The sequence below is a fragment of the Hetaerina americana genome, unplaced genomic scaffold, assembly GCF_022747635.1.
Source record: "Hetaerina americana unplaced genomic scaffold, ioHetAmer1.1.p SCAF_5, whole genome shotgun sequence".
Taxonomy (NCBI): domain Eukaryota; kingdom Metazoa; phylum Arthropoda; class Insecta; order Odonata; family Calopterygidae; genus Hetaerina; species Hetaerina americana.
This window is the reverse complement of record NW_027287095.1, coordinates 32,707,792-32,721,491: the sequence shown is the minus strand read 5'-3', so window position 1 is coordinate 32,721,491 and position 13,700 is coordinate 32,707,792. Positions and strand designations below refer to the sequence as shown.

At 40.4% G+C, this 13,700-nt stretch overlaps 1 protein-coding gene across 1 annotated transcript in view; it reads left to right on the top strand.

The window, feature by feature from the left end:
• Positions 1-13,700, top strand: part of mnd (L-type amino acid transporter minidiscs) — a 136,790-nt gene that overhangs the window by 66,617 nt on the left and 56,473 nt on the right. The window contains exon 3 of the mRNA XM_071592250.1: positions 11,633-11,880. Within this exon, the coding sequence (XP_071448351.1) occupies positions 11,633-11,880 (248 nt within the window). The remainder of the gene's footprint in view (positions 1-11,632; positions 11,881-13,700) is intronic.

The window sequence follows — 13,700 nt, the reverse complement described above, 5'->3', positions numbered from 1 at the left end:
TATAATGCCTATTATTTTCCTCCCTCTACCTCACTAACCCGATATTCTTCTCTCTATCACCGTCTTCAACATCTAGGTACCTATATCTCCTTCATTCCTCCATCTTAACTTATTCGAATTGCCGCTAACAGTTGTCTCTCTTCAAATACTATGCTTAGGACTCCTCCGTTTGTTTTCCTTTCCGTCCATTTTATCTTCTCCGATCTATACCACACGGACATCACTTACTCCTCGCCCCTGCTCTAGGCTTCATCGCCTTCTCTCAACGAGCATTTTTCCGAGGCACACAAAACTAACATCCATATTAAAGTTTAAACTAGTAATTTCTTTATGTCTCCATTAATTGAACGTGTCATCAACTCCTGCCTCTTTGTAAAATCTCTCTTATTTACTCGTGTCCTCCTCCTCTGCCCACCTTCCTCCAAAACACTTCTAAAATGCATGAACCCCATTATCTGTTCTGGTTTGTACCCCTTAACTTTAAAGTTTATCTACGCCTTCACATTTCTTTAGACCCTCATTGCCTTCGTTTTCTTATGATTAATCTTCATCGTTTACCCATCACACTGATTATGAAGTGCGCTAAGTAATAATTACAACGCTTTGGCTGTCTGGCAAACTAAATCTTGATTATTTTCACCTTGATTATTTTCACCGATTTGTAGAGTTCCCCTCCTACTTTCTCTTCTGCCTCCAGCCATTCCCGTGCCTCGTTTACCATTACCTCGGCATACACAAATATTGGAAAGACCAGGAGAAATTAGACATCAAGTAGACCTTACTCCCCTGCCAAGAACTGCCCATTTCCCACTCTCCATTCGCCATACGCTCTGATGCAGTCTGAGATAGGAACAGATGCTAAATAATATTTAAAGGCATGAATCGACAACAGACATTGGTGCCACGGGTGTTATGCATTCCCGATTGAATGCTACTTTAATTTTAATTGCGTTTATTAATATCAGATATCTTTAAATTCTCTCGTATTTTCCCAATAAGGTATGGTTACGATTGATCAGACCATGGGAGATTTGATTTATGGTGCAATCAATTTATTCATTAATGAATGAATAAATACGTTTGGCCCCAAAGGATAAATACGCGTGTCTCTCTTTATGCCCATGAAATTGACTTCAGGCAGTTCGGACTCAAAATCTTCATCTGTTTCTGCCAGGCGCCGAAACCAAAATTTTTCGCAGTCATTGTTAAATGGCGCTGCATCTAGTAAATTTCACTGCTGAGATCATTCCCTACCATGAATTTATTTTGATAGGAATTCCTGGTAGTGCATGCCAAACGTACTTAAATCAAAATAAAACCAAAATGCAACCCTTTCATCGGGGAATTTCAGAAATAATGACAAAACTCTTACATAGACATGGATGCCTAAAAAGTGGAGCGTAAGAAGTGCAGGATTCAGTAATTAATTTAACACGATTCGTGATCGGAATCTGTTCAATCTTTGGGAAGTGAATTTTGAGAACTGCAGTGACCAGAAACCCGTAATATCCTCTTCTGCGTTGTGTTACTTTGGTGCGTATGTATATTCTGAGGTTATAAACGGAAAACCATACAAAAGTATACGTCTAATGCGTTCAGAGCGGACCAACTAAGGCGTACTCGTACGAAAAACCGCATGTAGCCTAGTTAAGGTGGGCAACGTTATCTACGGCTAATCAAAAGGGCGAATCCGACCTGGGCCGTGGGTTTTATGTCGTCTTAAAGTGGATTATCCTTTAGCTTCATAGTTAACAGTGTGGCACGTCCTCAGACGTCTGAGCAGCTTACAACCCAATTATTTCCGTCTCTGCGACACGGATTTAAGGACCTTGCGTATCGCCCCACCAGGTGACCTTTCGATGTACAAGGTCAGCCCCTTCACACTCCCCCGTCCCCGAAATTCAAGGTATCATGTTGAACCCTCAGAATGTCGCTAGGCAGGTATGTAACGAAGCAACCCAAACAATAATATGCGTTCGCCGTTTGCAATTGTTCTTTTATGTTTTTCACTCGGAGCAAAAATTTTAGGGATGGATAAATGTGACCCAAATATTATATGATTGATTGAAAAAATATCTATTGAATTCATCTTTGAAGGATGTGTTCCAAAATTCTTGTGGAGTCTACTTCGTTTATTTTTCGTGGTGTCAATGCGTACCCATATCAACATTAGAAGATTTTAGCGAACCAGATCTTTCACCAAGTACAGTAACGTCTCTGACGGGTGAGAAGAGTCAAACAAAAGATCGTAAAAACTCGATTTTGCTAAACGGAATAAAATTTTAATTAAAATTTTTGTAATGAACGTAATTCAACTGCTTTTTTTTATTTTCTCTCCAGTTAAAAAATAGAGGTGTCCACAGTGACCCATTCTATAAAATCGCCAATTAAATAACCCACCCCAAAAACAACCTCCCTTCGAGTTACTTAAAACTTTTATTTGTATTTTTTTTCATTTTTGAATGATTAGTTCAGTTAACATACCAATTAAATCGATCAATTTGATCTAAGATCACCAGATTATAGTTCCCGTTCAACCTTGAAAAATTAAATAATTATCTCAGTGCGTGCGTTGCACTCATTGAATGGGTTGGTCTATACAGGGTTAGAGGCTGCATGTTATCTTTGGTTGCGTTATCCAGTAGTTTTCACACACGTACTTCAGCGAAAGAAGCCATTTTAGATGCCCGAAAAATTCTCGTTTCCATAAATCCCAAATAAATATACTGGAATGGTGTTACCTAATATTTGGGTTTACATCACGAAAGGCCAATTTCGAATCTTCGGAACGGAACAAAAATTGTTTTCAAATACTTAGAATAAAAATGAAACGTAGCATTAGAGTTGGTAGCATTTTAAAAATTAATTTGGATATTGACAAACTTCACGGATAACCTGCGATCCAAGGACTCCAAAAGACATCGAGTCTGTGGTTTGAAATGACTGCTCAATCCGTGTATCAAATTCATGTCCACTCGGGTGTTTTTTCGAGGTCGAAAGTGTAGATTTTTTCAGGGTTTTTTGTTTACAATCACCAAATCGTCCAAAGTCGTTATTTACGTAGCGAATAACTCACAATGCTCTTTAGGCGGGCGAATTACGAAGCAAAAGAAATCTTTAGTATGGAACTCAACGCGTTATATTATTGAGTGAGGTATACGAGGTATGTTCAAAAAGTATCGCGAATTTTGAATTTCCGTGGGTTGCGTGTATTTTATTTTCGATTTTTTAGTGGCGTTATGTTGGTACTTATGTCTCTCACTTATGCCGAAAGGTTTGGCCATTTTGAATGTTCAGTTAATTGTTGACAGCTATTTCGCTTGGGCGTATTTTGGCTTGTCTTCGATTTTTGCCTGTTCCAAAAAATGGATCAAAGAATCTGTATCAAATTTTGTGTGAAAAACGAAATTAAGTGCGCGGACGCATTCCGAATGTTGACTGTGGCATATGGAGAAGTTACCTTGGACCGAAATAACGTTTATCGGTGGTGCAAAATGTTCTCAGAGGGCCGAGAAGATGTGAAGGACGACGAGCGTGCCGGACGCCCGAGCATGTCAACAACAGACGAAAACATTCATGAAGTGAAGAAAATAGTATTGGCCAATCGTCGAATCATTGTTAGAGAAGTTTCTGAGGACATAAACATATCGATTGGCTCGTGCCATTCGATTTTTACCAATTATTTGGGCATGACACGGGTCGCCGCGACATTAGTACCAAAATTGCTCAACTTCGACCAAAAATAGTAACGCTATGAAAACATTGCTAATGAGATGTTGGACTCTGTCCACGACGACCCAAATTTGCTCCAGGGGGTCATAACTGGTGATGATTTTTATGGCTTACGGTTACGACGTGGAAACTAAAGATCAATCATCCCAATGGAAGCTGCAGCATGAGCCAAGACCGAAAAAAGCGCGCCAGGTTCGGTCGAATGTGAAAGTTTTGCTTACAGTTTTATTCGATTGCAGGGGCGTGGTGCATCATGAGTTCTTTCCACAGGGTAGAACGGTTAATAATGAATATTTCCTGCGCAATTTTCGCGAAGCAATTCGCCAAAAACGCCCGGATTTGTGGAAGAACAAAAATAAGCATTTCATCGTAACGACGCCCCTGCTCACACATCTTTACTTGTGCGCGAATTTTTGGCCAAAACCAACACACCAATGATGCCGCAGCCACCGTATTCCCCAGATCTGACCCCCAGTGACTTTTTCCTGTTCCTGAAACTGAAGAGACTCATGAAAGGACGACGCAACGCTACAATTGACGAAATAAAGACTGCATCGAAGGAGGAGGCGAACAAGATCACAAAAAATAATTTTTTGAAGTGCTATGAGGATTGGAAAAAACGTTGGCACAAGTCTATAAAATCTAATGGGGATTACTTTGAAGGTAATCGACAAAATAGATATTCGTGAATAAACAAATAATTTTTGAAAAAACACAAAAGTCGTGATACCTTTTGAATAGACGTCGTAGAGTATTCATGCGAATGGAAAATATTTTATTAAAATCTTTCATTCATTCTTCATATATTTCATTTCACGTAAATAAAAATATTTTATTGAAGTGCAAAGATAATATTCGGTTTTTTACACCAATCCACCTTCATTTTCTATGCCATTATGACGTATATAACAAAACTCAAAATCGTCATTTCTCTTGGGTGAAAGGGAAAAATTTCAACAGTTATCCCACGACAGCGATAATGCCGCAACGTGTGCGCTCCTAACGCTACGATTCCTTGGCTCTTGCTTCAACGCTATTACCCACTGTTGGTCGAGGCTTCTTGGGTTCGTTGTCACTTCACGACTTCGGCCGTCTTTGAACTGTCGCGCCCACGGACGACCGTTTTTCACTGCCATAACACCATTACCACTTGCCTCACTCAATTGACGATGAATTTCGGCATGGGTGTTAAAACCACGCAAGTTGAGGAAACGGATGGTCGGAACGTTCTTGTACACTAAACGAAACCGTTCAAACTATAGAAAAGAATTGTATTAGATCTTAGAACTTGCACATACCTCATAGTCTACTGGTCAAGGAAGATTTTCGATGGGCACAGGGAGCCCCGAATAACACGGCACTAAATGCCCTAAGCACCGCACATTGCAATACACTGTTTACTGTGTCAATCCTATAGCAAATATCGAATACTCAAGAAAAACTCTACGCCGATATTTTGGTCAACTAGATGACCATCAACATGAGTGGAAAATTTGACAACGGGGAAGACAACAGTGACGGTGTACTACCCGTGGTCAAGTGAATATGTTCACGTGGGAGGAGTTGGGGGAGGTAGCTGGAGGGAGTGGCTTCTAGGTGTAGGGGGAGGTAAGAATAGGAGAGGGGAGGGGAAGCGGGGGAGATGTTTTTTCTAGTGTATTGCGTTGCCTGTGTACTTTCAAACTCCGGAACAAAGTTAAACACGGGACTGTTGAGGATTCCCGGTTCGTTCGTCATGATTTTGTCTCTGTGTGAAGTGTATGTGAAAGCTCTCACAGGCGTCGAGTTTAAAATTTTTACTGTGCGAAATTAGGGATAAATATTTAAGCGTAATCTACATCTATATAATACCCCGCAAGCCGCCGCAAGGGCGTGTGGCGGGGGGTGGTAGGTCACCAACCCGTAAAAAGAAACAATACTTTATGCAAAATCAACACATATTTTAACGTTTAACTCAGCATTTCTCTTCCTGGAAAATTGCATTACCTTTGTTTAATTAATATTAATTCTCATGTATCGCACTGAATTTCCAATATCCCCCGGCAATGCTTGAAACCCCGTGGCTGACTGACAAACTAAGCTTGGTCATCAGCAATCCCAGCTAAATTTACGAATTAGGACGTAATAGGATGGGAAGTTTCGTAAATGTGTGTAGTGATGGCTGATTTTTTAAAAAGACCGTTTTTATAGTAAGCCGAGTGTTCCTTGAACCTGGAATTGCGTGATGTCTGTCCAATATATTCCATGTGCTGCACTTCACGTGAGAGATTCCGGATATAATGGCATAATGTAATAGAATTGACACCTTACATATCCACAGCCACTAGTTCACCCCATCTTTTACACTAGGTACTGATTAGTTTCACATTGGTAGTCCATGCTTCCCTTCTTGGCTAATGTGTACCCCCTGCCTTCTAAACTTCTAACATTTTTCTCCCTTTGATTCGCTTACCCAATCCTCTCCCCTCTGTTACAGTCTCCAACATTCCATTACAGCAGTCAATTTCCTGCGGCCTATTTGTCCGTGCTCCATATGAATTTCTCCCCAAATTCTTCCCTCGCAATCCTTCGTTTGTTTTCACTTACGTAGATTTTACTTCTTCCATTCGTCTTCTAACTCAATCTCAACGAACTCCTATCTACGTTAATCCTCTTACCTAAACGTCTTCATCTTCTTGCAGTACAAAACCACGATTCATCTCTAACCTATCGCTGTTCTTTTTCACGCTGACAATGAAGAAGTCGGAATTTTTAGTCATTTTAGAAACACGCATGTGCTGCGCGCATTCCGTTTCGTTCTTATCAGGACCGTAACCCTTGCATTCCCAACTTTTACTGTTTCTGACACAAACGTCGTTACGTTTCAAATTTGCTGGATCACAAGAAAAAGAGATGGTTATTCGCGTGGTAGGGTCCTTTAGATCTTAATGTTCACGAAGAGTGTTATTTTCAACTCCAGTTAATGAAGTGAACTCCTTTCCATTTCGCGAGCCGTATTTTACTTGATTTAATATCACGCCCACCACTATCCATCGCAACGATGAAATTTTGAACACGAAATTTCTCAATTCGCTGAGTGCCTATATTAATGTGGCTTCCCACCGAAAGGGTCCGGGTTTGAATCCCATATATGGTAGAATGTTTTGGTGGTATCCAGATTCCTACTTGAGGTGCTTCGTGGAGAGCATTTAAAATGAGTACGTCGTCCGTCGTATGGGACGTTAAAACTGTGTGACCCCCCTGACGCCTTTTCGTTTAGAGTGGGCTAATGCCGACGCCGGGTTTATCTCCCCACCATTCCTCCTTTCCCACCCATCCCTAATGACGAAAGTGACCTCAACTTTCAGTCGCCTCCCCTAATAACTACTACTAATTCAAAACTCCGCGTAGACGAATCTAGCCAGTTAACAAGGAGCAGCGCCCTTGTACCTTTTGAAGATTTCGAGGGCATTATTCGGAAATCCCTTGCAATGCAAACGTTAACGATCACTTATTCACTCTAGTAGATGCGGCATGATCTCCCATTGGGTAGGTAGGTCGTGTACTAAACGGCAGGAGGGCAACATTTCAAATCTGATTGGCAACTCTGTTAAAAAAAAAGTTACTTTCGGTTGGCAGTTTTTACTGCAAAACTGAGGAAAATGACTCTAACCACCCTACGTCTTTTTTCTCACGCTGGAGAGTGAAGGGCGAGGGAATCGAGATGGTGCGGTGGCTATCGTATTGGCTTCCCACCTCGGGGGGGCGGGTTCAAATCCCGGCGGTGTTGAATATATTTCAATGGTATCTCGATCCCTACTTGAGATGCTTTGTGGAAGGCACTTTGAGTGAGAACGCCGTCCGTCGGATGGGACGTTAAGCTGCGGACCCCTTTGTGCCTCTCGTAAAGAGTAGTAGGCTAATGCCGACGCTCGTTCTCTCCACCCTTCATCCTTTCCTGTCCATCCCTAATGGCGCAAACGACCTCAGCTGTCGGTCGCCTTCCCTAAATACTACTACTACTTCTGAAGTGCAACTTATGCCATATCCTGACCAATTTAGCAATCCTCTAGGTTGTTTACGGTGGTCTGGATTGACTCTAGAAGAGTTTTCGGGTAGCTGTAATTTGAGTGGAAAGCGTCACAAGAAAAAATAATTTTATACAGACCATTCTTCCGACGAGATGCCTGTCCCGTTAGGCACGATTTATGTACCTATAATGCATTGAGAGCGTAATTGGCAGCGTTTCTCAAAATCTATATATCTGAGGGACGCGAAATGTTAAATCAAAAATTTTTTATATAAAAAAAGAAATGATTGTACTGAACTTCTTTTTTTACTCACTTTCTTTTAAATTTCCTTACGAAATGAACGTACCGGAAGCGACGTTATATTTTAAATCATAGTTATATCGATTTTCTCGGTTGAAATTTAAAACCATCTCAATGAAAAACTGTATTTAGTTGCAGAGATTTTTCAGAATACATTTTTCGAATTCTCACTGATATTTTCTCTTTAGGAACTTAATTCATTCACTCGATTTTTTCAATAGTTCTCCCCTTTAGTTGAAAACTGAGTGGTGTTTCTAATTTGCAATTTTGTTGTAAAGTAAGTTAACTGAGACTTTTGTTTCAGAAAAATTTTAACCCGGCCAATGTATCCAAAGATATCACCATTCATCGTGGCCCTCTTTTAAAGAAGACACTATTTCAAATTCCAAAGAAACTGCGGGAGATGCCGCAACAGTAACTTTTAACGGAGTCATCCGCTAATGTGCATTTCAATGCAACGATTTCAGAGTGTAAAAATCATTCGCCTTGACTGGGATTCCAGTCAAGGCGAATGATTTTTACACTCTGAAATCGTTGCATTGTAAGACACTATTTTTTTGCCAAGTCTCAGACTGTTAAAAAAAATTAGCAACTTAAAGAATTACGCTCGACGTATTTTCACCCAGAAAACTGAATTTCAGCGGTTTGAACGTTATCGTTGACAGCAAGCAGGTGGAAATCGTTCAAGACTAATTAAAATGAGACATTCTATGGGTGCCAGCAAATATGTTAGCAAAGGATATAGCATTATTTTATCAGAAAATGTAATTATGAAAACAAATTAATATGACAATAAATAAGAGAACATTGTGAAAGAGATAACGCAATTAGTAAGCTTCTTCCAGTTGGAAGAAGCATATCTAGCGAGAAGGGACATATCTTCTCGGAAAATATATTTATTCTACACTGTGTAAGAAACAATATAGTTAGTTATTAGGCTTGTCTTCAAAAAAGGAACATTATTTTAACGTCGAATGATATATTTTTATTGTTCGTAATGTAAATAAATAGGGATCCAGATTTCCTTCACCTCAAGAGTAGGGGAAGTAACGTGCTAAAGATCAAATATTAGTCTGGCTAATTATCGACCGAGAATATTATATTTGTTTAAAAGCTTAAATCAATTTTTATTCCCGCGCTCGCCGTCTCTTCCTTCATCCATGCACAGTTATGTACAAGTATTCGGAATCGTAAGTTGAAGAATGGAGTCGTGTCATTTCCTCTATCGTGATGATGAATATGTTCTATTGGTTAATTTTACTACGCGTCGTATCACTGCCCATCCCGAAAGGGAAAAGCGTGAAGGGTATACATGTATGCGAAGGCATTACCCCTTTCGATGATCAAATTCGGTCCTTTCTCGGCTCATTCCTCGGAATATGAACTTCGAGCGTGCCTGTCCCAAACCTTCCCATTTGTCTCAGCGCGTGTGTGTATGGGATGCGAACGGATGGAGAATTCGGGCAGAACCGACAGACAGTTTGCGAAGAAGGTCTTTTAGTCCTGGCCTTGGCCTCGAAATTGCGATGCGAACCTCGTCCTCCTTGATTGGGACGGGCAGGGATGGATGTGTTGGCTCGGATTGGGCTGCGCATTGAAAATCGCTGCTCTGGGATTCCTCCGCGGAGCGTTCTGATCATTGACGCGCTTCCCGTGGAGAATTCATGGTCGCAAAAATTAAAAGGGATCGAAGCTCGGTTCCCGGCTTGATCGGGTCCCGGGCCTTAGCAGCGTTGTCGGCCGACAGGGACGACGGGCAGGCGGGGGGGAAGCAATCGAGTCTTCAATTCATTGACGGCTCGTATCCGAGAGATTCGTCGTCCTCTCCTATCCCGAATGCTGAATGGTGTGCCGCTAGGCGACGATGAGGACGTTTCCGCTCGATTGAGCCGTGGGTCGAGAGCATCGTCACCCGTCCGAGGGAAAAACACAATGTTTTTGACACTTTCCTGTTTGTTGCTCAGCTTAAAGGTATAGAGATACGAATTCAAGAAAAAATGCGGCAGATGACGAAATTAACAACATACGTAAGTGCTTGCGTGGTCATATCTAGTGTCACTGAATGGTGAAAAAATACTGCCTTTTAAAAAACGGGCAATTGGTAACTTAAAACAAAACCAAACATAGTAATCAACTCGAAGGTTGGTTAACAGCTGAGGATAGAGCCCAACGATATGCGAAATGTACAGGGTAGAGGGGCAAATTACTTTCTCTGTGCCGCGAATGGTTTCCCAGGAAGAATAAAAATTACACAGCTTGGGTGAAGCTGAGGGTTGCCAGAGACAGGTATCGAAACCGGGCTGTTCTGTTCAGTTGCTTTACCCACAGAGCTATCAATCAAGCGATTGAAAATCAGCTATCTACATTTTTAAGTTTGACACTCATTTAACTCTACGACCTACTTGTTAATCGCACAATCTTTTTCGTAATTATAAAAATGACAATGTATGTAATCACGTAGCTAATGATTAATGCATACATTATTCAGTACGTTTAATTAATAATTTATTAAAGGTTTTAGCATTTGTATGGGTGTAATTGTAGCACACGTGGGTGGGAAGGTCTCACCGGAACAATAGATTTTCAGTAAGTTCATTGAATGGATTTTGCTAATCTTCCCACAAATAGCATGTACATTCAATGCGGTATGGAAGATAAAAAAATTAAAAAGAATTTAAACTTTACATTCCTTTTCAAGATTAGCGACATAATCGCCATTGTATTTTGAGCGTCTTCATTCACCAATAAACCTTAGGAAGTGCTAGCTACGTTTTTATTTTTTGTCCAGTCTCTCGTGACGGCAAACCCAAATGGCCAGTTAATTAGAAATAATTAGAAAGATTACCACAACAATTTCGTAATTTACTTAGATTATTATAAATGAGAATAATTTTTTAAAATATTCCTGGCATATCACCTACGAATTGCGCGATTACTCTAATAGTTTCCCTTTATATTCTTAATAAAATGAATGGATTGAAAAATGTATGTATCGTGCGAGGAAACTTATTCCAAATCTCTATTTACATTTGCTTATTCTAAAATACTGAAATGCACCCATTTGCTGATGATTTGGTTTATCAGAGTGAAAGCTATTACTTATTTATGATAATCTGTATAAATATGGCATGTTATGGATGTACATAAGCGTACTTAGTATAATTTATTTGTACGGAAAAGGGTCCGACCACACATTTATCCACATAAGGGTATTAACTTTGCAGAACCTTTTGTTTTGAAGGAGGAGTTTTGAAGAATCTTATTTCTTCTACGTTGCCATCGGCTTACCTCGTGATTCATTCTTGAAGAATCATGCGTCTAAAAATTTAAAGCCACTAGAAGACAACCACAATAATCCTGGTGATTTAACTCACAAATGAAAAATTTAGTGTAATTTGACCCTTCCATGGCTATAATCGACGTATTATGTATTATTTTCGCGAGCATTGAATTCGCCGCACAAAGAGAAATCGACGTCATCTCTCCAAGCACCCGCATAGTTTGAAAGGGTACTTGTCCCATCGAGTGCGGTGCGCTCGTCACGGGGAGAGAGGATTGAATGACCTCGTGGAATTTTCGTCCCGTTGCAGGAGCAGCAAGACGGTGCCCAATGGAGAGACGGAGGGCGGCGGGGGGGAAGGGAGCGGAGTGCGGATGCGGAAGGAGTTGGGGCTCGTGGACGGCGTGGCCATCATCGTGGGAGTCATCATCGGCGCGGGAATCTTCGTGTCCCCCAAAGGGGTCCTCCGAAGCTCCGGCTCCGTGCTATTCTCCCTCATAGTCTGGGTCTTCTCAGGACTACTCTCCATGATCGGTGCCCTCTGCTACGCCGAACTGGGTGAGTCCCAATTAAATGAGCGACCGCATGAGTTCTTACATTCCCATCATCAACCGTGCTTTATGACTTAACAAGAGGAGTTAATGGCAATTGTGGATTGTTCCAATGCCCCAAGGCTATGCATAGTACTGTGAACAGACGAAAAAAATGGGGATTTATTGATCTAGGATACTGCCTTGTACGAGTATCCGAAAATGTAATTGAACTTTTAAAAAAATACTGCCATCACGCACAGTTGAGTGAATAAGCAATATAAATAAATTACAGTAGGTAATCTAACGGTTAAGTTAGGTTTTGGATAGATATATTGATAGATATTCGTATTTATTTTGGTGCGAGATTGAGACAATGGAATCTACGTATTTTACCACCTAACCCCTCGCTACACATTTATTATACTAAACGATAAATTTCACAAATTATACAAAAATAGTAAAACAATTAATACATGCAATATCTTAGGACTAACATCCGGCTACACAATACATTAGTTGCCTAGTTAATAATTATTTCACAATATATACAACATACATACATACATACGTAAGATACAAACAAATGGATGGACACAACTACCAAATAAATATCTTCGAAAAATAAATCTGCAGCCCTAAAAACTTAAGGCGTTAGGAAATCGACATTATTGTTTCCTGTTACAATCCCTATACATTATACGGTTTAGGTATGAAAATATTGTCAGCTTCAAATGGCATGCATTTTTTTTAAACCTGTGACATATTCAGGAATCATTCCTAATTCTCGCGGCCGAATTTATTGTGTAGAGTTTATGTATGTTAGTAATTCAAAGAAATAACGCATGTCAATATGGCAAGGGGCATGGTAAGGGCTTGTGTGTGTTAGGTTAGACATACATGTTTAGGAGGTTAAGTCACGTATACTTTCTGTGCTGGTCACGCATAAGTAGGCCAGTCAGCAAAAGCATTGCTGAAATTTCCGAGACCATTGCAAAATAAGTTTCATAGGCATAGCGTGAAGATAAATCATAGCAAACATTATTCATGATTCTCAAGAAATCGGTAGGCAAAGTTTAACATCAAATACATGAGGGCATAAATTAGAGCAGGTTGAGAGCATCACTGATTAGAGAAGTATTTTAGAGGAAAATGGGTTCGGTATAGTTTGGACATTAGGTGATGCGGTAACTAAAGAAGTATTTATCGTACAAGGAAGAGGCCACGTGCATGATGGCATACATATTACACGAGTAGGGAATTGTAAATACTTGGAGCGGAGTGCTGCCCTGTTTGGTTCGGAAACCTAGTCGTTGAGGAGACAGGGTAATACCCTCATTGATGAACAGCCACTAAATATATTCGCGCTGTATTGATATCAGCTATATTTTTAATCGCATATTTTACCATATGTGACACCATAAGTTAAAATTCTCTCTTTTGCGATACCAGACGAAAGGAAATTGCCCAAAAAAAGATTTTCCGCTTGATTAGTGCCGCCAAGAAATTCAGTCTCCTCTGTGGTAGTGAATTGCGACATGAACACTTCTTCGTACCATAACTATATGAAAGAAAAAAAGTTGAGAATTTGAGAAAACTTTGAGAAGGAAAATTACCCACTTCTTTCAGTCCCCAAGGCTGTAATACCAATAAAGTGCTTCGAAGGTCGTTCTCGCCCAACCAGATGTGAGCTCCCTAAGAGAAGTCGAATCAACGTATTACATATTTCGGTTAAGCGGACTGCATTTTCATGCTATTACTAATGCTATCACTATGGAGTCTTTTTTTCCTCTGGATTTGAGAATTGGACGATAGAGACAGCAGAGAAAAGAAGTAAGGAGGCAACGG